Source organism: Phocoena phocoena, chromosome 1 (genome assembly GCF_963924675.1).
Source record: "Phocoena phocoena chromosome 1, mPhoPho1.1, whole genome shotgun sequence".
In the NCBI taxonomy this organism is placed as follows: domain Eukaryota; kingdom Metazoa; phylum Chordata; class Mammalia; order Artiodactyla; family Phocoenidae; genus Phocoena; species Phocoena phocoena.
In genome coordinates this window covers 7693973-7719945 of record NC_089219.1, presented here as the reverse complement: position 1 = coordinate 7719945, position 25973 = coordinate 7693973, and the positions used below count along the sequence as shown (strand labels likewise).

The following is a 25973-nucleotide window of genomic DNA, read 5'->3' as shown; positions in this document are numbered from 1 at the left end:
TCTAAAAGCACTTACATATATTCATTAGGTCAACCTTTCTTTAAGCTGAACTAAGTGTCATTTTATTAACTGTATAAAAATGTGAACTAAAGCGTGGAGGGCTGATTTAGCAGAGTCCACAGGAGAAGAACACCGGGGGCTGACAAAGAGCCTCGTCAAGGCTCTAAATGGCTCATAACACCTGTACTGTGTCCTGAACAGAGCAGAGGCTAAGTAATGACGGTTAACTTACTACCCATCAATATACATCTCTCCCAACATTAAAAGAAAATTCATTCCTAATGTTGCCTCAAAACTGCATCAGCCCAAGTTCTAATTCTCAAGTCCTAGTTCTAAGAGGCCTGCAATGAACTATCCCTGGTAGTTGCTCCCCCGTCATGAGTCTTCTGGCTTGATTCACTAGGCTGCCCGGGCCTCAGGGCCTTTACACTTGCTGTCCTCACTGTCTGCACACTGTGGCTGAGATCTGCTTATTGTCCCCTCTTGGGTCTCATTTTCAACATTACTCCAAAGTCATCTCCTCAGAGACCTCCCCTGACTATGCTTCTTAAAGCAGCACCAGGCCTTCCTCTCACACTCACTCTCTGGAATTACCTCATTTATGGGTTCAGTGTCTGTCTCCCAGCTAGGGTGCCTGACTGGTGATGGCGGGGATTTGGGGTCCTCACCGCTAGGCCCTGGCAGCAACACCAAAGCTGACCCGCAGTAGGAGCTCCGTACGTATTTGTTGAATTAGTGATCGAATCTACTTGGGCTAACGCTGGCTTTGCTGATTCAGATCAGCGTGGGGAAGAGAACAGTCTTGAAGGTAAGTCTTGGTTATCAGTGTTCTTCCTGGTTCTGAGTAGCCAAGTTTTGAGAGCTGGTCCTTAAGGCACTGACTGCTGTGGTACAAATAAAATACTCTTATTTTTGAAACTCAGTTTTATTTTTGGAACAAACATTTGATCTTAAGTATTGTCTAAGCTAGAATACCCTCTCTGGGGTGTAAAAGAGGAGCCTGTTCCAGAGATCAATCTCTAATTCATGTCTGAGAGTCAGCCGTGCTCAGGAGCCAGGACCTCAGTCAGCAGGACTTAACATGGATTTGACGGACACGTGGGGAGTGTCCACCACGCCCGTGGCAGGGCTCCCTTGGCGCAGGGCCCGTGGTAACCGGAGGAGCACCTGTGCTAATGCCCGGCTGCTGAGGCCGCTGCCACTCACTGGCTGTTTACCTTCAGCAAGCTTCTTGACCTTTCTAAGCTGCAGTTTCCTCATTCGTAAAATGGAGATATTTATAGCAGCCATCTTGAGGACTGCTGTGTGGATTTAGTGAAAGGATTAGTAAATGTTCAATAAGCAGTGGCTATTATTAGCATGGGTATCATCTAATACCCATGGACCACCACAGAGGTGGTCCAGGGCCAGAGGGCACACTGCTTGGTGGCAAGGGGGAAAGGAAAAACAACACCCGCCCACCAGCTCCTGGAATCTTACCGGTGGGGGGCCCCCCAGGCCCAGCACTGGTCTCACAGGCAAGAGGCCCAGCCCTGCTCTTTATACCAAAACCACAGTGACAGGCCCAGAGCACTATCCTAGTACAAAATGCACTTAACTAAAAAAATTTTTTTAATACTAACAAAGCATGTTTACTGTAGAATAATTAAGATGTTCAGATAATTAAAAAAAAAAAACCCAAACTACCCACAGTTCTACCATTCATAAATAACCAATTCACTGTTAATATTTTGGCGTATATTCTCCCACACTTTTTTCTGTAATATATATACGTGTACCAAAACGTGGTCATACTTGACATATTGTTCCATTACATGGCATTTTCTTTACTTTTTATTACTTAACCACGTACTGTAAATAACACACTATTTTTCATGGTTCACATAGACCCACCGTATGGATACACTATAATTTACTTAACTGACCCACAACTGGCAGGAATTCAGGTTGTTTTTAATACTCTCACTGTACCGCATTATAAATACTAACACAGTGAATGCTGTTATAAACATTTATATTTATTCCCCCAGAATCGATTACTATGAATGAAGTTTACATGTAAGAGGGTGTACTCTTTATTTAGCTGCTGTCTCTCAGCCCCAAATCCACCAATTTTTTTTTTTTAAGACATTTATTTATTTATTTGGTCGCGCCGGGTCTTAGTTGCAACACTGGGCTCCTTAGTTGCGGCATGTAACTCTTAGGTGCGGCATGCACGTGGGATCTAGTTCCCTGACCTGGGATCGAACCCGGGCCCTTGCATTGGGAGGATGAAGTCTTAACCACTGGGCCACCAGGGAGGTCCCCCCAAATCCACCCTTTATACTTGGCTTTGTGATACTGACGCTGGGACTCTTAAGTTTCCCTTTGCCGGCTGGCCCCGTTAGGCTCGCCAACAGGGGGCGCTGCAGGGGAGTTGGAAAACTGAAGAAGGGACTTGGACCTCTGTTGGCTTGCTGCTCCCATCATGGACTCTCCAGCCCAGCAGCAGCAGCTGGCTTGTTTCCAGCTTTGTTCCACACTCGCAGGACCAGGAATCCCACATGCCCTCAGAGACACCAGCACCAGCTGGCCAGCATGCTTCCTCAGGCCTGGGTCCCAGTTCTGTCTAAGCACTAATTTGAGGCACTAGAATCCCATAACCCCAGCCTTTTCCCTTGGTTCCCCCAGTCCTAGGGACAGATGATGGCTGCTCACTGCACCAACAATCTGTACTACCCCAGTGTTCCTTATTTGCCTTTTCTGTCTTCCACTACCTATTTCACCAGTTCCTTATGTTAAATTCTCTCTCTTAAACTAACCAGCAGGTTATCCTAACTGGGCCTTGACTGATATGGAAGATAAAAGGCTTTGGTGTGGACTGCCAATATGCCTTCCAGAAAGGCTTTACCAACTTACATTCTTAGAGAGTTTCATAGCACTAATTCTACACATGAGCTACGGAGGAGATGAAACAGACTTTTTTTGCAGGTTCGTTTATTTCCCTACAACCATATTAGCACTAGGTATTCCCATCTTAAAAATAAATTTAACAGGTGAAAAGAGGTACCTCATCATTATTTTAAGAAATGCAGAATTACCTTCAATTCAGGTAAGCCTGACAGGTGCATGGGACCATACAAGGTCCCGTCCTGTACACGGGTGATGTACCACTTGTACCTGGAATGGCCCGTGGTCCTCTCCTACCAGGGCTGAGAGGTAAGAGGAGGACAGGAGAGCCAAGCGGGGGCCTTTTACCCAGGAGTGTTCTGCTATTGCCAAGGTGAGCATGTTAACAAAACTTCAAGAGGCCTGCATACTTGTTTAGGTTTAAGAGGATACAGGCAGGCTTGGGGAAGGAGAGAAACTCCCAGTAGGTGACATAAGATAATAGTGACAAAGGGGAAAGGAGGTAGACAGGTTCTTGAGCCTCAGAAGCACACAGAGAGAGATGTCAGCACCAGCCCAAAATAAGCAGGAGCAGGTCTTGGTCTACAGGGAAGGGGCGGTTGTCACTGAACACAGAGGAATCCTCAAACCGCTGCCGCCGCCGTGAACAACAATGGACTGTGCTCCGGGAGGCTGGTGTTTCCTCTAAGAGCATGGCGAGTACATTCTGCTAAATGGGTGCTCAGAACGTGCTAGGTTCAATAGAAGATAAGAAGACAGACAAGGGCTTCCCCGATGGCGCAGTGGTTAAGAATCCACCTGCCAATGCAGGGGACACGGGTTCGAGCCCTGGTCCGGGGAGATCCCACATGCCGTGGAACCACTAAGCCCACGTGCCACAACTACTGAGCCTGCACGATCCACAACTACTAAGCCCACAAGCCACAACTACTGAGCCCACATGCCACAACTACTGAAGTCCGTGTGCCTAGAGCCTGTGCTCCGCAACAAGAGAAGCCACTGCAATGAGAAGACCACACACCGCAATGAAGAATAGCCCCCGCTTGCCGCAGCTGGAGAAAGCCTGAGCGCAGCAACGAACACCCAACACAGCCAAAAATAAATAAATAAATAAATAAATAAAAAGAAGACAGACAACACACTTCCTTTCCTGAGAAATATACAAACTGGAGGGAAATGTTCCATCTGTATAGTCCTGTGCCTTTGGTAGAGAACAGGGGAATGCGTCCCCTAAGGAACAGGCTTTATGAAAACACATTTGCAGTTCAAAAGCCAAATTAAAAATGAAAATTTGGAATGCAATTCAACCAGAAGAGGAAGACCTCCTTGCAGAGTGTCTGATACATTCTCAGTCTTGTTCACCAGTGTCGCCTAGCACCTAGAACAGTGCCTGGCAAATAGCAGGCATTGGATGAATGTACAGAATTAGTCAATGAGTGAAGACTCTCAGAGATCCTGCTTCTGTTGGTTTGAGTGGGATCTCCAAGAATAAGCATTTTTAACAAGCTCCTGGTTTTACCCAGTTTTGAAACTCTGGGTTATAGGACAGTGTTGCGAAACTAATGTTGTAAGTTAAAAGCTAAAATGACCCAGGTAGTTTCAGATAAAAACACCAACTTGATCTCAGTGTTACCCATCTGACTTTCAATGGATCTCACTGAATCATCAGGGACTAGTATATAGAGTGGTCAGTGTAATATTTCCACAACTCAGGGGAAAAATAACCAACAGTTTATGCTCTGCTGGCAGTGTACTAGTGGGTCATACTTATAAGCCGATGTCAGAATATTAGGTAACAGGTTTAGAACAACTTCAACCACTGGCTTTAGACGACCTTGCCCACCTGTACACATCAGGAACCTACCTGTATAAAACTTCATCAGGGAAGGGACCAACAGCTTGGTGGAGAGAGGATGGTTCTCAATCATTTCAAAAAACTTCTGGGTCCGTGGCTGAACAGCAGGGTTAGTCATAAACATGACTTCTACGAGTTTGGCCACCAGATACGGATTTCGGATGTAGTTCTGGTTACACAACATCACAACGAGGAACATCACAATATCCTGAGTACAGGGCTCATAAAGCACCTGAGGAGAGTATCTGAAGAGAGGTGAGAGGAACAGGTAGTAAAGCTCTGAGAAAACACGGGTGGATGCTGGTGTCATTAGGCAAGGAAGGGGACGAATAGGTCTAGGAGCCAGGACACGGAATTCCCTTTAACTTGCTGAGTTTAAGGTGACTATCCACATCACAACTAGGTAGATTTAAAACCCATTGCGTCTATTGGCCATAGCATGCTATATTAACTTATGTTTTAGAAAATAAACCAAAGGTATGATTAAATCGTAGGTGAATTTTACAAAAGATCTTCATGACCAAAAAGACTTTAAAAAATATTTTGATGGAGCTGTTTTCATTTTTTCAACGTTCAAATATTGGTTACAAACTCAACCTATTTCTTTGTAAGCATTCTCTAATTTTACAATTGAGAAAAATTTTGGTACAAAATATAGAGGTGGGTATTTCTGGCTTTTGAATGTTCACTCAGATATTTATAAACGGTTTTCTCCTTGTTTCTCAGACACACAATTCGACTCACTTTTCACAGAGCACGTTATTACCAGCACTGTTAATCCTCCTCTGTCTTGAGTTATTATTGGAATTGGCTGGATGCCACAGCCGGATTTATTTTTCCAGTCTCCAGGCAGCATTCCGTTAAAGCAGTGGCATAAGATGGAGGTTCATAATATAATGTACATATTAAATATAAACACATTTTAGAACTATGTAATATGTGAATGGGACTTACTGTACAATAAAAAATAAAAATTCAGCAACATCTTCTACATAAAACTCAGGCAATGCTGCAAATACCTTGGGGACATCTGAACTTAAAGGCAGTGTGACACTGTCAAAGAGAAAAAGTACAGGTTACAAAATGAAATCATGACACATCAAACTACAAGGAATATTATACTACCATCACAAGTAAGTGTTTCATTTGGAAAAAGCTCTCATTCTAGAACAGAACTATGTAAAAAGTGCACAGGCAAAGAAACTACAACCAGAAATGAACAGGGAATAATGAAGACAGGGATAGGCTAGGGTGGACGTGAAACATTTTTGTTTTTCCTTTTCTTGATTTCTTGATTTTTATTTATTGCATTAAGATTAATGCAATAATTGTGAAGGAAATAAAAGGGTCATGTTTGGTCATTTTATGGAACTCAAACTGTTTGAGACAACAGAGCTACACATGTACTTTAAATACTATTGGGTTGGCCAAAAAGTGCCTTCGGTTTTTAAGTAAAAATAAAAGACACATTTTTCATTTTCACCAAGAACTTTATTGAACAACGTCTTCACCCTTTTGATCCACTACCTTCTGCCATTTTTCAGGCAACTTCATAATTCCATCTTCCCAAGACGTTTTATCTTTTTGAGCAAAGAACTGTTCCAGGTGCCTTTTACAGTCTTCCAGGGAATTGAAATTTTTTTCATTAAGAGAATTTCGTAAAGACCGAAATAAATTCAAATCCAAAGGTGCAATGTCTGGTGAATACGGCACATGAATCAGAACTTCCCAGCCAAGCTGTAAAAGTTTTTGCCTGGTCATCAAAGAAACATGCGGTCTTGCGTTATCCTGATGGAAGATTATGCGTTTTCTGTTGACTAATTCTGCACGTTTTTTGTTGAGTGCCGCTTTCGGTTGATCTAACTGGGAGCAGTACTTGTTGGAATTAATCGTTTGGTTTTCCAGAAGGAGCTCATGATAGAGGACTCCCTTCCAGTCCCACCATATACACAACATCACCTTCTTTGGATGAAGACCGGCCTTTGGTGTAGTTGGTGGTGGTCCACTTTGCTTGCCCCACGATCTCTTCCATTCCACATTACTGCACAGTATCCACTTTTCATTGCCCGTCACAATTTGTTTTAAAAATGGAACATTTTCGTTACATTTAAGTAGAGAATGGCATTCGGAAATACAGTCAAGAAGGTTTTTTTTGCTTAACTTACGTGGAACCCAAACATCAAAACAATTAACATAACCAAGTTGGTGCAAATGATTTCCAACGCTTGATTTGGATATTTTGAGTATGCGGCTATCTCCCACGTGGTGTAACACTGATTGTTCTCAGTTAACGTCTTGATTTGATCGCTATCAACTTCAACTGGTCTGTCTGACCGGGAGTGTCATCCAGTGAGAAATCTCCAGCGCGAAACTTTGCAAACCACTTCTGACAACATTCGATCAGTCGCAGCACCTTCTCCATACACTGCACAAATCTTTTTTTGCGTTTCAGCTGCGTTTTTACCTTTCTTGAAATAATAAAGCATGATATGCTGAAATTGTGACTTTTTTCCTTCTATCTTCAATATGAAAATGGCTACACAAAAATTCACCAATTCTGATGTCTTTTTTTAAATGCACGCTGATATGACAGCTGTCACATACAACCTAACAAAATTGTTTCAAATGAAGTTAAAGACAACTAAGTGCTACTAGAGCCATCTTACGGAAAAAACTGAACGAACCTTTTGGCCAACCCAATATTTTCCACTCCTGCAGGGGGCTTGGGCCAACCTCACCAACACTGGTGATCCTGAGATTTCATAATAACCATAAAACAATAACAAATAAAACAAAAATGGCTGCCTGGAGGAGCTGTCCAGGTGATGATAAAGAGATCAAGAATGTTCTCAGCTCATTCTCTGAATTCGCTAGGGATTTGCCTGGACCCAGTGTCTAGGGGGACCTAATATCCTGTTAACTCCAGCGTTTAGCTTCCAATTTCCTTTTCTATCAATCAAAGATTTTATAGCCAATTTTCCAAGAATATAAAATGGGAAACAGTCTCTTCAGCAAGTGGTGCTGGGAAAGTTGGAGAGCTGCATGTAAATCAATGAAATTAGAACACTCCCTCACTCCATGAAAAAAAATAAACTCAAAATGTCTTAAGACCTAAACATAAGACATGACACCATAAAATCCTAGGAGAGAGCATAGGCAAAGCATTCTCTGATATAAATCATACCAATGTTTTCTTAGGTCAGTCTCCCAAGGCAATAGAAATAAAAACAAAAATAAACAAATGGGACCTAATCAAATTTACAAGCTTTTGCACAGCAAAGGAAACCATAAAAAACAAATGAAAAGACAACCTATGGAATGGGAGAAAAGTATTTGCAAATGATGTGACAGACAAGGGCTTAATCTCCAAAATATACAAACTCATACAACTCAACAACAAAAAAAATCAACACAATTGAAAAATGGGCAGAAGACCTTAACAGACACTTCTCCAAAGAAGACATACAGATGGCCAGTAGGCACATGAAAAGATGTTCATCATTGCTAATTATTAGAGAAATGCAAATCAAAACTACAATGAGGTACCACCTCACAAAGGTCAGAATGGCCATCATTAAAAAGTCTACAAATAACAAATGCTGGAGAGGGTGTAAAGAAAAGGGAACCCTCCTACGCTGTTGGTGGGAATGTAAGTTGGTGCAGCCACTGTGGAGAACAGTATGAAGATTCCTCAAAAAACGAAAAATAGAATCACCATATGATCCAGCAATCCCACTCCTGGGCATATACCTGGACAAAACTATAATTCAAAAAGATACATGCACCCCTATGTTCACAGCAGCATTATTCACGATAGCCAAGTCATGGAGAAAACCTAAATGTTCATTGACAGATGAATGGATAAAGAAGATGTGGTACATATATATACAATGGAATACTATTTAGCCATAAAAAAGAACAAAATAATGCCATTTGCAGCAACATGGATGCAACTAGAGATTATCATGCTAAGTGAAGGAAGTCAGAAAGAGAAAGACAAATACCATATGGTATCACTCATATGTGGAATCTAAAATATGGCACAAATGAACCCATCTACAAAACAGAAACAGACTCACTGGCATAGAGAACAGACTTGTGGTTGCCAAGGGGGAGGGGGGTGGGGGAAGGATTGGGAGTATGGGATTAGCAGATGTAAACTATTAAATATAGGATGGATAAACAACTAGGTCCTACTGTATAAACACAGGGAACTATATTCACTATCCTGTGATAAACCATAATGGAAAAGAATATTTAAAAAGAAAAGAATGTCTATATATGAGTAACTGAGTCACTTTGCTGTACAGCAGAGACTGGCACAACACTGTAAATCAACTCTACTTCAATTAAAAAAAATAAAGAAAAGCGAGGCTTCCCTGGTGGCGCAGTGGATAAGAATCTGCCTGCCAATGAAGGGGACACGGGTTCGAGCCCTGGTCCGGGACGATCCCACATGCCACAGAGCAACTATGTCCGTGTGTCACAACTACTGAGCCTGCGCTCTAGAGCCTGTGAGCCACAACTACTGAGCCCACATGCCACAACTACTGAAACCCGCGTGCCTAGAGCCCGTGCTCCACAACAAGAGAAGCCACTTCAATGGGAAGCCCGTGCACCGCAACGAAGAGTAGCCTCCTCTTGTGGCAACTAGAGAAAGCCTGCGTGCAGCAACGAAGACCCAATGCAGCCAAAATTAACCTACTAAATAAATAAAAGCAAAAACAAAAAACCCCCCAGAACAACAAGAAAAAACCCTGAAGATTTTATAGCCAATTTTTAAAAAGCACTATGTCAAGATTAATAATTTAATAGGTGTTGACAGTCCCTTATTACTGTAACTAATTCCAAGGAAAATATTTACTTACTTATTTTTTTTTTCCCCCAGGCCGCGCCATGTGGCACGTGGGAATCTTAGTTTCCCAACCAGGGGTCGAACCCATGGCCCCTGCATTGGGAGTGTGGAGTCTTAACCACTGGACCGCCAGGGAAGTCCCCGAAAATATTTATTAATACTACTACCTTTGGGCTTCCCTGGTGGTGCAGTGGTTGAGAGTCTGCCTGCTGATGCAGGGGACACGGGTTCGTGCCCCAGTCCGGGAAGACCCCACATGCCGCGGAGCGGCTGGGTCCGTGAGCTGTGGCCACTGAGCCTGCGCGTCCAGAGCCTGTGCTCCGCAACGGGAGAGGCCATAACAGTGAGAGGCCCGCGCAAAAAAAAAAAAAAAAAAAAAAAATACTACTTTCTATATAAGTACAACCTGGAAATGAATTCTTAATAATGTAAGGGTCTTGTCTTAGGTATTGGCTTTGAAGAACAATAAAGACAACACAGCCTGGGGAGTGCAGCCGGTGTGAAGAGGACAGAGCACACTCACTCGGGATAGGCAGGGTCCAGGATGCGGAGCAGCAGCTGAATGAGAAGGCCGTAAAAATTCAGACATCTTCTCAGGAAGCTCTCGTCAAGTAAACCAGCATCAGCACAGGCCTTGCATCGTACCAGTTTCTGCGGAAGCAGGTATGTCCCCACCCATAGATTAGTTGGTGGCTAAGTACCTGCAGCGTGACTGGGCAGGGAATGGGCAAGGAGATGGGAAACCTAGGCTCTAGAGCTTCAAGAGCTTCATTGCTAACTGCCTGTAAGATGCTGGTCATGTCTCTAGAGCTTTCTCTTTCTCTGTTCTAAGAGAAAGAAAAGGCATGCCATGCGAATCACTGGGCACAGAACCTAGCACACAGTTAGTGCTGAAAAAGGTTAGGCTGTCACTGCCATATTCAAATAACCTGATGGGGGAGGCCCTTCGGAAGTCAGGGATGGTTACTGAGAAGAGCCAGACAAATCCGCATCTCAATGCCGGGTCAGCACTGAAAAGCTGCTCTTGGGCAAAATGCTTGTCCACCAAGGGTGGTATAATACCCGCCTCAGAGTATCGCTGTGAGTTTAAACACACACGTGAGCACACATTGCATATAAACAGTTTATAGGCTTCTTGAAACCTATCTCTGGAGTGCTTAGGGGGTCTACAGACCCCAGAAAAGAGCCCCCAGCTTTTTCGGCATCTCAAAGAGGTCTACTGTATAGATAAATAAAACTGGAATCTTAACTTGTACCAGAAATCTAAGTCAGGTAAAATGTCTACACATCATCCTACGAATCAACAAAAAACACGAGCAGCTAACATTCAGCTTTGTAATTGGAACATAAAAATGCATAAATGAAAAATGCATAAATCTGCTGCCTGTGCTTCCCTTGTACAACCTTAGCTAGCATTTGTTTCCAGCTATGTCTCATAAGCAGAAATCTTCCCATCTGCAGTTAGGTTCTATACGATGGATCATTTTCAATTAAACGAACAATGAGGGGCAAAGCAAAGAGATCTTTCCACTACCACAAATCCACTTTGTCAAACATCATGAAAATGCGTGGCTGGACAAACTGGAGTTGTGTGTGTTTTGAGGTGCGGGGGTGAGGGTTAGCAGATGGGGAGGATCTTGCACAAGGCAAGGAAAGGGAGGTGATGTTCAACTGAGGATGATAAAATCCATTAAGAATTCATATTGTCATTGGCATAGGCATAGGCATTTTCTGTCCTGAGATTTAAATATACATAGAAACTATCCACAAGTTTTTAAATGTACCATTTTTATCTTGGGGGGAAGAGAATAATGAGAAAAACTGAGGACATTAAACTGCTCATATTCTGGTGGGAAAATTACTATTATGAGGCTGGTGTATAATTATCCCAATTAATGATACAAACCTTAAGCTGAGTTTTGCAGCGCTTCAGCATTTCACGGTGTCTAGCTGCCAGTGGGGAGTCTTTCCATTGGCTTTCATTGTTTTTCAAATCTTCCACAGTTCTGAAAGTAAAGACTAACAGTCAAATGAAAGAAGACACAGAGATCTATCACCCACCTTATGTGTTCATTTTCACCATGTCACTGACTCTCAGACACATGTCCCCTCTCTCCCCCCATGTCAGCATCACCAAACTCAGTGGCAAGTTATGGCTAAATTGGCAGTATTTTTCTTTCTTACTGGTTCCCAACATAACGATGTCTTAAAGTGGATGGCATTTTAGATTTGATGAAATACAGTAATCATTACTTTTGGAAGGAAATACATCGTTCCCTGTTTTTCTGGGAGGGAGAAAATGCAAGGTTACTATGCCTACTCAATTACCCAAAACAAAACGCTACTTTACTAAGGGCACTTTTCCTTCTGCTTGGAATGCTCTTCTCTGAGGTTACCTTTGTGACTTGCTCCTTCACTCCCTTCAGGTATCTCCTCAAATATCACCTGTCAGACAGGTAAAGCCTTCCCTGATCATGTAATATGCTGCATATTTTAAAGACTGGCTCACTTAACACTATGTCAACCCTTTCTATCTATCAAAACATTGTGTAGGAAACTAGGGGGCAATAACTTCTTTAAAAGTACATTTCCTAGTGACTTCCCTGGTGGTGCAGTGGTTAAGAATCCGCCTACCAATGCAGGGGACACGGGTTTGAGCCCTGGTCCGGGAAGATCCCACATGCCGTGGAGCAGCTGAGCCTGCTCTCTAGAACCCGCGAGCCATAACTACTGAGCCTGCGTGCCACAACTACTGAAGCCCACGCACCTAGAGGCCCATGCTCCGCAATAAGAGAAGCCACCACAATGAGAAGCCCGTGCATGAGAACGAAGAGCAGCCCCCGCTCGCCGCAACTAGAGAAAGCCCGCGCGCAGCAACGAAGACCCAACACAGCCAAAGATAAATTAATTAAATAAATAAATTAAACAAAAACAAAAACTACATTTCCTTGATTCCCTTGCTGCCAGCATTTCTGCACATGACCTAGCTTCCACCAAGAGGTGAGCCCTCACTGAAGGCAGAGGTGCATATAGTGAAGTGACAGCCACATGGTTCTTCTGGAAGCACACTGTGGACGGGTTTTGCTTGAAGCACTGGCAGAGGCTGAACCCTGAAGCAGCTTCTTCCTGCCAGGCCAGGTTCGAAGAAGAGCTCTGGGAGTCCTCTTTTCCAGGCGTGCCAGTGATTCAATAAACCAAATAGTAGCCTTAATTATCCTCTTTCTGCTTATCTCAGATGAAGTGGATTCCTCTGTCTACAACTGGAACATGAATAATGGTAGACAGAATAATGCTCCGCCCCACCGCCCCATAGGAAGATGTCACAGCTTAATCCCCAGAACCTGTGAATATGTTACCTTACATGGCAAAAGGAAACTTGCAGATGTGATTAAGGGTATGGAGTCTGAGACGGGCCCATATGTCTGGGTGGGCCCAATGTCATCTCAGGGTCCTTCTAAGAGAAAGAGGGAGTCAGAGTAAGAGAAAGAGTTGTGACAAGTGAAGCAGAGATCAGAGGGAGGGAGAGCTGAAGATGCGATGGTGCTGATTTTGAAGAGAGGAAGCGGGCCGTGAACCAAGGAATGTAGGGGGTCTCCAGCAGCTGGAACAGGCAGAGAAAGAGATCCTTCCCTAGAGCCTCAGAAGGAATGCAGCCTTGATTTTAGGACTTCCGACCACCAGAACCCTAAGGTAATAATTTTTGTTTTTTTAACTCACGAAGGTCATGGTAATCTGTTGCAGTAGCAAAAGGAAACTAACATAACGACCTATATGCTTATTGGCAAGAAGAGGTTACAGGTAACAGGCCCTTCAGAAAAATGGGCCTTTGGGATTAGTTCTTCGACTGGGCTGGTTTGAAAGTGGTGAAGGGGACTTCCAGTGGTCCAGTGGGTAAGACTCCACGCTCCCAATGCATGGGGCCTGGGTTCGATCCGTGGTTGTGGAACTAGATCCCGCATGCCGCAACTAAGATCCCGTGTGCCACAACTAAGACCCGGTGCAGCCAAAATAAATAATTAAAAATAAATACTAAAAAAAAAAAAAAAGAAAGCGGTGAAGATTCAGTTAGCATGTGAGGGCATAAAACTGGTAGCCCAGGTTCTCAGTGGAAAAACAGCTGCATAAATGATCACCAGTGACCTCCTAGAGTGAAGAGATGGTGTGGCTACTTGTAACTATGCTGGAAAGCTCACAGAAGAAAATGACAGGCTCCAGATTTTAAAATCTCGCCTCAAGAACAAACCAATGAGTCAGGGAGTTTCTAAGGCGACCATAAAGAAGCAGAGTCTGGTCCTATAAAGCACCAAATTATAACATAGACTGAATCCATAACCTCACTGGATCTCTTATCTAAATGTCAGAGCAAAGACTGGGACTCCAAGAATTCAAATGGAGGAGTTCAGGAGAACCAAAGTACCCAAATCCCTAAATCCCCTGAGCCTCATCTGACAGCAGAAGCAGCTCCTGCAGTGATTGTAGCGCAGATGGTCAAACTGCAGGATGATGCCAATTTCCCTTAGGTCCCAACCCATCATACCTCATTGCTTCCAGAACTGAAACTGGAGTGAGATCAATCACTGTCCTTATGGGCCAATTACAAAGCCACATGCAGGAAAAGCACATATTTGAAGAAAAAAGAAAGACCAAGATTTGCTAATATTTTATATTAGCTTCCTATTGCTGCTGTAACAAATCATCACAAACTTACTGGCTTGCGGCAACACAATTATAGTCTTAGAGTTCCAGAGGTCAGGAATCTAAAATGGGTCAGCAGGGGATGCATTCCTTCTGGAGGCTCTAGGGAGAGTGTTTCCTTGCCCTTTCCAGCTTCTAGAGGGAGCCTGCATTCCTTGGCTTGTGGACCCACATCACTCTGATGTCTGCTTCTGTCATCACATTTCCTTTCTCACTCTGACCTTCTTGCCTCCCTCTTAAAAGGACCCTTGTGATACACTGGGTCCACCCAGATAATCTAGGAAAACCTCTCCATCTCAAGATCCTACAATTAATCACATCTGCAAAGTCTCTTTTACCATGTAAGGTAACACATTCACAAGTTCTGGGCACTAGGACATGAACATCTTTGCCGCACCACTATTCTACCTACTACGTATGTAGTGAACAAATGGGGCAGTATGTGTGGAACAGATTCTGAAGATGCTTGATCACCAAGAGAGGGAACATGCTAACACACTCCTAAGTGGGGATAAATTCATTGACATGAATACGACCAGAGTCTCTGGATTCAACCTTATCCTGAGTATCTGGGAGGGGCTCTAACTGTGTGCCCACCTGGTTGACTAAAACCTAGAATTGAAGTTGAGTTGTTAGGAATTCCTTGATATAAATTCAGAGGAAGGAATCCAAAATATAAGAAGCTTGGAATATTAATATAGATTTACCACATATGACTAGCTCAGAAAACCACCCTCTCAAAACACACACATACCCCCAACTGTGTCCTGGAAGATACTTCTTTTATTTTCTTAATCTGACTTCAGCCAGATGTATTTTTATTTATTTAATTTTTTAATTTAAAAAATTTATTTATTTTTGGCTGCATTGGGTCTTCACTGCTGCGCGCGGGCTTTCTCTAGTTGCGGCGAGCGGGGGCTACTCTTTGTTGTGGTGCACGGGCTTCTCATTGCAGTGGCTTCTCTTGTTGTGGAGCACGGGCTCTAGGTGTGCGGGCTAAGTAGTTGTGGCTCGGAGGCTGTAGAGTGCAGGATCAGTAGTTGTGGCACACGGGCTTGGTTGCCACGGACTACAGGCTTAGCTGCTCCGCAGCATGTGGGATCTTCCTGGATCAGGGCTTGAACCCATGTCCCCTGCATTGGCGGGCAGATTCTTAACCACTGCACCACCAGGGAAGCCCTGGAAGATACTTCTTGTATCACAGCACTGAAAAATACACAGGTGAGGGAAACACCAACATCTCTGAAAGGCACCAACCCTCACTGCAGGTTGGGAGTGAAGATGGCAGATGGTGCCATTGAAATGTATCCTCCGAAGTCAGTGGGAATGATGGGACCACAGGACAGCATCCATTCCAGGATGAAGGAACAGACAAATCAGAGTTGGAAATTTTTATAAGCCTCTCAATAACTGATATTATAAGCTGATAAAATCAGCAGACATAAGGAAAATTTGAACAAAGGATAAACAAACTTGAACAATATATGTGAAATACTGCAAAAAGCAATATAGAAAGCGGATTCTTTTCTTTTCTTCTTTTTTTTTTTTTGGCTGCGTGGCGCATGGGATTTTAGCTCCCTGACCAGGGATTGAACCGAGGTCCTCAGCAGTGAGAGTGCAGAGTCCTAACCACTGGACTGCCAGGGAATTCCTGTGCACTCATTTCCGCTATGGAACATTTATTAATTTAAAAGTTAGCTACAAAGCAAATCTCAATAAAGTTCAAAGAACACAAATCAGAATATGTCTTCTGACAATGGAATTTAGCTAGAAATCAGTAACAAAGGATAAATGAACAAATCCCCCCAAGAATCTGGAATTTTAAGCACCCCATCTTTATATAATTCACAAGTCAAGTAAGAAATAATAAAAATTAGGATATATTTTGAACTGAACAATAAAATACGACATACCAAAAGGTGCTCAAGATCACTAACTATCAAGGAAATGCAAATCAAAACCACAATGAGATATCACCTCACCCCTGTTAGAATGACTACTATCAAAAAGATAAGAAATAAGTGTTGGTAAGAATGCAGAGAAAAGGGAACCCCTGTGCACTGTTGGTGGGAATGTAAACTGGTACAACCACTATGGAAAACAGTATGGATGTTCCGCAAAAAATTAAAATTAGAACTACCGTATGATCCAGCAATTCCACTTCTGGGTATTTAGCCCACGAAAACAAAAATGAAAAGATATATGCACCCCCATGTTCATTGCAACATTATTTACAATAGCCAAGATAGAGAAACAATCTAAGTGTCCACCAACAGATGAATGGAAAAAGAAATGTCTCACGCACACACAGAGGAATATTATTCGGCCGTAAAAAAGAATGAAATTTTGCCACTGGTAACAACATGGATGGACCTTGAAGGCATTATGCTAAGTGAAATAAGTCGGACAGCGAAAAATACCATATAATTTCACTTATGTATGGAATCCTAAAAAAACAAACAAAAACCCAAAATACCAAGTTCAAAGACACAGAGAAGACGACTGGTGGCTGCCAGAGGTGGGGGAGTGGGGTGGACAAAATAGGTCAAGGGAGTCAAAAGGTACACAAACTACCAGTTATAAAATAAGTAAGTCATGGGGATGTAATATACAACATGGTGACTATAGTTAATAATACTGTACTGTGTATTTGAAAGTTGCTGAGAGAGAACTTAAAAGTTCTCATCACAAGAAAAAAATATGTTACTATGTACGGTGACAGATGTTAATTAGACTTATTGTGGTGACCATTTTGCAATATATGCAAACATCAAATCATTATGTTGTACACCTGAAACCAACATAATGTTATATGTCTATTATACCTCAGTAAAAAAGATGACCTATTAAAAATGAGGGATGCAGCTAAAGCCATACTTAGAGGGAAACTAAACAGCCTTAAATGCATATATAAGAAAGAGCTGAAAATGAATGATTTAAATATCAACCTCAAAAAGCAATAGAAACATCAACAAAGAGCAAATTAAACTGAAAGGAAATAACAAAGGCCCTACAGACACAAAAGTGATAAAAAGAGGATACTATCAACAACTTTATACCGAAAAGTTTTGAAACTTTACATACCACAGGAAAACTGGCACAAGATGAAATGAAAATCTAAACAGGCCTATATCTATTAACAATAAAATACATAATTTAAAAAACTTCCCACATAGAAAACTCTAAGCCCAGACAACTTCATCAATGTTTCCAAACATTTAAGGAAGAAATAAAATAATTCTTACACAATAAACTCCTCAAAAAATATAAAAAGAGGGAACACTTCACAACTGATTCTATGTGGCAAGAATAATGTTGATAACAAAATTTGAGAAGGACTTAACAAGAAATGAAAATCATAGGTCAATCTTTCTTTTGAATATAGACTCAAAACTCCTAAACAGAATATTAGCAAATTGAATATCCACTGAGATTTAAAAGCAATAATATGGAGTTGAGTTTATTTCAAGAATATAAGGGAACTTCCCTGGTGGTCCAGTGGTAAAGAATCCACCTTCCAATGCAGGGGACGCGGGTTCGATCCTTGGTCAGGGAACTAAGATCCCACATGCCATGGGGCAACTAAGCCTGCGTGCCACAACTACTGAGCCTGCATGCCTGAACTAGAGACCTCACACACTCTGGAGCCTGCGCGCCACAACTACAGAGAGAAAACCTACACGCCACAACTAGAGGGAAGCCCAGGAACTGCAACAAAAGATCCTGCATGCCTCAACAAAGATCCCACGTGCCACAACTAAGACCCAACACAGTCAAGAATAAAATAAATAAAATAATAATAATAATAAAAGAATGTAAGATTGGTTTGATATCAGAAAGCCAGCTGATGTAATTCAACCATATTAATAAAGGGGGAAAAATCTGATCTCCTCAACAGAGATGGAAAAAGATTTTAATAAAATTCAACTCCTGTTGAGAACAAAAAACCTGTAGAAAATAATCACCTAAAAGGGAATTTCCTTAATCTGATAATAGAGGATGTCTAAAAAACTTCCTCCCATTAACTGGAAAAAGAAAGAAATTTTAATAAAGTTATCAATACTTCTACTCAAGACTGTAGTAGAAATTGTAGCCAGGGCAGTAAGGCATGAAAAAGAAAATTATGAGGGCTTCCCTGGTGGCGCAGTGGTTGAGAATCTGCCTGCTAATGCAGGGGACACGGGTTCGAGCCCTGGTCTGAGAAGATCCCACATGCCGTGGAGCAAATGGGCCCGTGAGCCACAGCTACTGAGCCTGCGCGTCTGGAGCCTGTGCTCCGCAACAAGAGAGGCCGTGATAGTGAGAGGCCCTTGCACTGCGACGAAGAGTGGCCCCTGCTTGCCACAACTAGAGAAAGCCCTCGCACAGAAACGAAGACCCAACACAGCCAAAGAAATAAATAAATAAACAAATGTGGGGTTTAAAAAAAAAAAAAAGGAAAAGAATTTAAAATTAATCAATACAATCATAAATAGCATGTAGGTCAAATAATAAAGCATAATTAAAATTAGAAAAATAATAAAAATAAAAAAGAAAATTATGACAAAGAAAGAAAACTGCCATCATTTACAGACAACATGATTACATGTAGGAAAAAAAACATTAAGAAATCTACCAGGCAGTTATTAGAATTATTAAGTGATTGATTCTATTTTAATTCAAGGTAGATATAGATATGACACATTTTCTATCATACTCGGACTACACCACTCCCGGACCAAATGGTGTTAAGTGGCTACTCCATTATTATTCCAGATGACCTGTTCAAAAAATGTTTGCCTCCTATTCCTGTGACCTTTGTTTGCAGGTGCTGGTACATGGGGAGAAATGCTTAGATTAAGAAAAACAACAATGGTACTAATGAATAGGAAACTGAGGCTACTATCTGGCCCTTTTAGACTTCTTATGCCACAGGACAATGTGCAAAAAAAGTGAATTACATGTTAGTGGGAGTAAATGACCTTGTTTATTAAGGGAAACCAGAGTTACTGTTTCACAGTCCAGAGAAAGAGGGGTATGTCTGGAACCCAAGAAATCCTTTAAAGTGCCTCCTGATAATACGGTGCCCAGTGGAAAAAGTTAATGGAAGTCTCAACCATATACCAAGGGTTGAGAACTCTAGAAATCAAAGTTTGGGTCACTTCACCATGTAAAGAACTCTGGCCAATCAAGGAACATGGATGTAGTAGCAGAGGCAGATGGTATACTGTACCCTATGTACCCCTCACATTCAAATCTACTGGTCACAAGGGAACTGCCTGCTTGTGAGAACAAGTGGTGACTCAGGCAACCTCAGGACACGGCATCATGCACATACCTGTTGAGCTCCCGTATGGCCCGGAGTCTGCGGATGTAGCGTCGGCAACCCGGCAGAATTGAGAGATGGTGGGCGTGCAGGGTAAGAAAGAAGCATTCCGTAGGGAATTTCGGCTCAGAAAACGGAGATTGATCTCCATCTAGGAAAAAGAACAAAATCCCCGAAATAAAATCTATCACATGACTATATCAGAGGAAAAGCACAATTAAGAAGACAAAATTACACTTGTATTTTCAAGAAGTTTAAGGACACTTTATTTTTTTTTTTTTGTGGTACTCGGGCCTCTCACTGTTGTGGCCTCTCCCGTTGCGGAGCACAGGCTCTGGACGCGCAGGCTCATTGGCCATGGCTCACGGGCCCAGCCATTCCACGGCATGTGGGATCTTCCTGGACCGGGGCACGAACCCGTGTCCCCTGCATCGGCAGGCGGACTCTCAACCACTGTGCCACTAGGGAAGCCCCCAAGGACACTTTTAAAAAAATTAGAATTAATGGGACTTCCCTGGTGGTACAGTGGTTAAGAATCCGCCTGCCAAGGCAGGGGACACGGGTTTGATCCCTGGTCCAGGAAGATCCCACATGCTGAGGAGCAACTAAGCTCGTGTTCCACAACTACTGAGCCTGTGCTCTAGACACCGCAAGCCACAACTACTGAGCCCACGTGCCACAAGTACTGAAGCCTGCGCGCCTAGAGCCCATGCTCTGCAACAAGAGAAGCCACTGCAGTGAGAAGCCCGCGCACTGCAACGAAGAGTAGCCCCCGCTCGCCGCAACTAGAGAAAGCCCATGCGCAACAGCGAAGACCCAAAGCAGCCAAAATAAATAAATAAATTTATTTAAAAAAAAATTAGGCTTAGGTAATGTTATAAGAAAAACAGAATTCCTCTGAGCTCCATTTATGATCAGGTACTCTGCCCCATCTAATTAAATGTTTATACAAATGTACACCAACAATCTTCGGTGATGTGTCTCCCTGGTGTATTTTATAGAATCATTTCTACTATTCAAACATCATTGTTAAACCTCAAAACGGTATTAGATTATGTAAAATAAGCTACAGATTCCATAGCCATTTCCCTACTGTTGGACATATTTGTTGTTTCTAATTTTTCTCTGTTAGAAACAGTGCTGGGAGGATCTATGTATAACAAGTTACTCTCTCATCCCCTCTCCGTTGCCAGCTTTGGGAGTATATTCTGGGAAGTGGAATTACTGAGAAAGACAGTATTACAGATTTTTGTTATGAATCACCAGAACTCACTTTAGAGAGACTAAATTAATTGATAAAATACCATCTATTTATTTACAAACTTATATTCTATCTTATCACTCTGTTTTTGAATAATTTATAGTTATAGAACGTTAACTTGAATTTCTTTCAATTTGTATCTAATTCCTACAAATATGTATATTTTTCCCTACAAGTATATTTTATTTGACATATACTGCTTATATTTTTTCCCCCCAAACAAAAGATAACTGTTTCTTGGGAGAATTTAGTTTTGGTTTTACACATTTATAACAGTTCTGCATTTTGAATATGATTTTATCAATTATGTGACACATATTTTCTCCCATTCTTTGATTTTACATATTCATTTTCTCTCCCTCTATAAAAAGTATGTTTATATATTAAGATATATATATATTATCTCTGATGATATTTTCCATTTCTTAAATCATTAAAAATTTCTCTCTCTTTTATGGTTGGGTCAAATCCTCTGTTCGGCTTTTTCGTGCCAGGGAAGGATGGAATCTCTACATTACTCCATGAATAATTTTATAATGTTTAAAACTAAATGTCATATGGTTTTTATGTTTGTCATTAAGTAACATGTTTAAAAAAAATTTTTTTTTTAGGAGTTTATTAATTATTTATTTTTGCTGTGTTGGGTCTTCGTTTCTGTGCGAGGGCTTTCTCTAGTTGTGGCAAGCGGGGGCCACTCGTCATCGCGGTGCGCGGGCCTCTCACTATCGCGGCCTCTCTTGTTGCAGAGCACAGGCTCCAGGCACGCAGGCTCAGTAGTTGTGGCTCACGGGCCTAGCCGCTCCGCGGCATCTGGGATCTTCCCAGACCAGGGCTCGAACCCGTGTCCCCTGCATTAGCAGGCAGATTCTCAACCACTGCGCCACCAGGGAAACCCCTTAAAATTTTTTAAATTGAAGTATAGTTGCTTTAATAACATGCTTTATAATATAGAGAAAAAGATCCATAATCGTAACACCTTCAAAATATTCGTATTTTTATTCCATCAATTCATCAAGATCTATGAGAGATTTCATGAGAATTTTAACTGGCATATATAAAATCTACATAATAACTAAGTCATTGTTATCATTTCTATTGTATACACATATATATTTAAGCCCAGAACAGCACATTTCGTCCCATTTGTTCTACGTATCTATTTGATGTTGGCTAATCCAAAAAAGAACTTTTTTTTTTATTGTATTGATTTTCATTGCATATCTCTAGCTCATAAATGTATTTCTAGAGAGGTAGTAACAATTTGTGAGGAGTCATTAGCATCCAAACAAAATAAATTTTTCTCTTTTTCCTAGACTCTGTAAACTCTAACTTCTCACCTGGCACAGCTGAGAACCAGCCCTCCACATAAGCTGGATGTGGCTCACTTGGGTGAATGAATAGCATTCCCAGTACTGACAGATTCTTAGGGATTGTAACAAAACAAAGAAATGGAAAAGCAGAAAAGTCTTTTTTTTTTTTTGCGGTACGCAGGCCTCTTCACTGTTGTGGCCTCTCCCATTGTGGAGCACAGGCTCCGGACACGCAGGCTCAGCGGCCATGGCTCACGGGCCCAGCCGCTCCGCAGCATATGGGATGTTCCCGGACCGGGGTACGAACCCGTGCCCCCTGCATCGGCAGGCGGACTCTCAACCACTGTGCCACCAGGGAAGCCCAGAAAGTCATTATTTTCCTTCACTCAGGAATCACTTTCAAACCCAGAATTTTGCAACATAAAATATGTACCCATTTCTCTTGGATTTCTACTTTTCTGTTTTCCTGATCACCGGTCTCTCAGATACATTTTATTCGTCACAAGCTTCCCTTTGCCTGTGTCTTTCCTTCTCTTCTGCCTTCTCCATCTATACTCCTTTGCATTCTCTCCCTCTGCTCCTCTGGACCTCTCTGTCACGATTGCGTTTAGCCGGGAAAGCAGCTGTGGTCAAGCAGGGTAGGCTCTCTTCTTCCTCTCTCCCACAGGCCCTCCCTCTGGAAGGGGCCTTCCTCAGAAAGCGTCTTCCTTAGCTCCAGCCGTCCTCTGGGCAGCCTGTTCTGTAGGGGACCCCCTTGACCTTCTCCACAAACCCTCTAACTACCCCCAACCCTGGCTGGCCTGGCCCCAGGAGCCCAGATCCTAATTCTGGAGTTTGCCTGGCTTATCAGAAATCAGGTCGCCTGAGAGGAACAGAAATTCCCTAAAGAATTAGGTTGCTTCCCTCACTACTGCCAAGTAAGAAAAAATGGAACCGAACTAAACACCGGGAAGGACGGACCCAGATCAGGGAGTGTGGTGGAGCAGACAGAGCCCTGGGCTCGGCTCAGCACACCTGAGCCGCAGGTGCAACTCGCTGATTGACAGGCTAGGTGAGCTGGGCACCTTCTGGAGCCTCAGTCTCCTTATATTTAACGAGTAAGACAGTAGCGTTGCTATTAAGATGTTTATTAAAGTTCTCCTCCTGATAATCCCATAACAGTCTGATGTAGCAGCTTTATGGGGAGAGGAGTCAATGAAAACTGGCACTGATGACGGAGAACAAGAACAAGGGCAAGAGGGAGCCCCAGGGATGGGGGTGGGACGCTGGGAGATGACAGACAGGGACGCTGTAGCTGCTGTCAGATTCACACTGTGGGATGATGCTGAGTCCAAATGGGTCCTTCTGTTAGAATGCGTATCTACTCTACTTTTTGTAATTAAAAGAAAGTAGAAGAACTGCTTCCCCGGTGGTCCGGTGGTTGCAACTCCATGCTTCCGATGCAGAGGGCGTGGGTTCGATCACTGGTCTGGGAACTAAGTCCCACGTGCCACGTGGGGCAACCAAAAAAAAATAATAAAAGAAGGGCAGCTTTTAACGACCTAACAATGAACAGGTCACTCACAAAGTTCAGTCAGCCAGTCATTCACGTCCTCCATCGTTGCATTCACTCTCGTCTCATCGCTGGGAAGAGTAATCCGACACCTCGGGTGGAATATGTACGTGGGGTCGACCGTCTCTAACTTGATCTTTGTGCTTAGCTGCTGCAGCACCCAAAGGAAGTTCAGCATCAATCCGTCCGTAGACACCAGCCTATCATCCGTCTGTGAAAGAGAAAAGCATTTAAAATCATGATCTGAACAGAAATGTTGGCACAAGTGTACAGAAAGGAGAGCAAACTTTCATCCTGAAGTCAGCGAGGGGACACCTATAGCACCACCATCGTCACTCTACTGGCAGGTGCGATTTGTTGAGTGTTAACCATACGTGAAGGGTTTTCTCTCACTGAATCTCCACAATAGCCCCCAGAATTGAATGATACTGTTATTCACATTTTACAGAGGAGGAAACTAAGGCTCAGAGAATTTAAGTGATTTGCCTAAGATCCTCAAAATCAGTAAGCAGCAATGCAATAAATGCTATTTCCTTTCTCTTCTTTATTTCCCCTCAAAAGCATCAGAACAACTCGTTTCACAGTTACCACTTGACTAACAGCTTCTCTGGCTGACAGAGATAGAATAATCCTGCTTTAAGAATACAACAATTCCGAGAATTCCCTGGAGGTCCAGTGGTTGGGACGCCGCGCTTTCACTGCCCAGGGTCTGGGTTCAATCCCTGGTTGGGGATCCTGTAAGCGTGTGGCACAGTCAAAAAAAAAAAGACCATAATTCTAATAAAGATAGTTAACATCGGTGGAGTGCTCACCACGTACTGGGCATGATTTAACAGCTTTATATACACTAAGTCCACGAGTCAGGTACTATTATTATCCCCACTTGGCAACAAGGAAATGGAGGCGCAGAGAAGCAACTGTCTGCGTCCTACTGCCGGCAAACAGTGGAACCCCAGTTGGAAATCCAGGCAGTCTAATATCACGTCCATGCTCTTCTCTCTGCTCTTTCTTCTGAGTAGAAATGTCACATTGCTCATTAATAATATAGCAAGGGAGCTTCCCTGGTGGCGCAGTCGTTGAGAATCCGCGTGCCAATGCAGGGGACACGGGTTTGAGTCCTGGTCCGGGAAGATCCCACATGCCGTGGAGTAACTAAGCCCGTGTCACAACTACTGAGCCCGCACGCCTGGAGGCCGTGCTCCGCAACAAGAGAAGCCACTGCAATGAGAAGCCCGCGCACCGCAACAAAGAGCAGCGCCCGCTCACCGCAACTAGAGAAAAGCCCACGTGCAGCAACAAAGACCCAATGCAGCCAAAAATAAATAAATTTATTATTTTTAATAATAATAATATAATAAGGATGCCCTTTTAACTTTTCCATGCCAGTAAAGTGGTCCCAGCCACCAGCCTCCCTCATCAGGAACACCGCACCTTGTACCTGGTCTCCTTGGGTTGGCTCCTGTATCCCCTCCTCCCATTAGCCCATCCTCCACACAGCAGACTTGGTGATTTCCTTCCCGAAAACCCTCCAGTGGCTCCTCATGACACTTCTTAAAACATCAGCTCAACCTGATGGAGCCTCTGCCCACCCCTCCAGCCCATGACCCGCCGGTTTCCTTCCTGTTCACTATCCTCCAGCCACGAAAGCCTGCACGTGGGGCTCGTTCCAAAGCTGGTTCACTCCCACCTTCGTGTTTCACACGTATCTAGAAAGTTCTTTTCTCAGCCTTGTGACGGCTGGCTCTTTCTTATCAGTCAGGCCTCTGATCAAATGTCTCCTCCTTGGACACTCCCATGCCTTCGTTCTGGTGCCTCCATGGTTACTTTCAAGTCCTCTACCTTGCTTCACTGGCTTCATCGATTCTAGAATTAAACATTTACATGTCTACTCATCTACCCTATAGAACATAAGCGCCACAAAGGCAGGAAGCTTGTCTATCTTGTTCAACACTGTATCTCCATTTCCTAGCACAATGTCTGGTAGGTTCTGAATAAATATGACTTACATGAATGAATTCATGAATAAGTAAAAGCAGTCTTCAGGAATCCTACCTGCATCTGTGCTTTCTTCATATTGGCATTGACGACAGCTGCCATGTAACCAAGAGCAGCCTCCCGGGTTTCTCCGTTTAACAAAATACTATGCAGAATCTTGAAAAGCTCTTGCTGAAATTTATTTTATAAGGGAAGAAAAAATTTAAAACTTTGTTTAAGAAATTATTCCTTTTTGACTTTACGAAAAGCTAAGCTC

At 42.8% G+C, this 25973-nt stretch overlaps 1 protein-coding gene across 1 annotated transcript in view; it reads right to left on the bottom strand.

The window, feature by feature from the left end:
- The window catches only part of UBE4B (ubiquitination factor E4B), an 80926-nt gene that overhangs the window by 19232 nt on the left and 35721 nt on the right, over positions 1–25973 (bottom strand). Inside the window, exons 13-19 of the mRNA XM_065876495.1 lie at positions 25775–25888; positions 23735–23933; positions 19612–19750; positions 11506–11605; positions 10123–10250; positions 5699–5797; positions 4754–4989 (exon numbers count right to left, since the gene is read on the bottom strand). Coding sequence (XP_065732567.1) covers positions 4754–4989; positions 5699–5797; positions 10123–10250; positions 11506–11605; positions 19612–19750; positions 23735–23933; positions 25775–25888 — 1015 coding nt within the window. The remainder of the gene's footprint in view (positions 1–4753; positions 4990–5698; positions 5798–10122; positions 10251–11505; positions 11606–19611; positions 19751–23734; positions 23934–25774; positions 25889–25973) is intronic.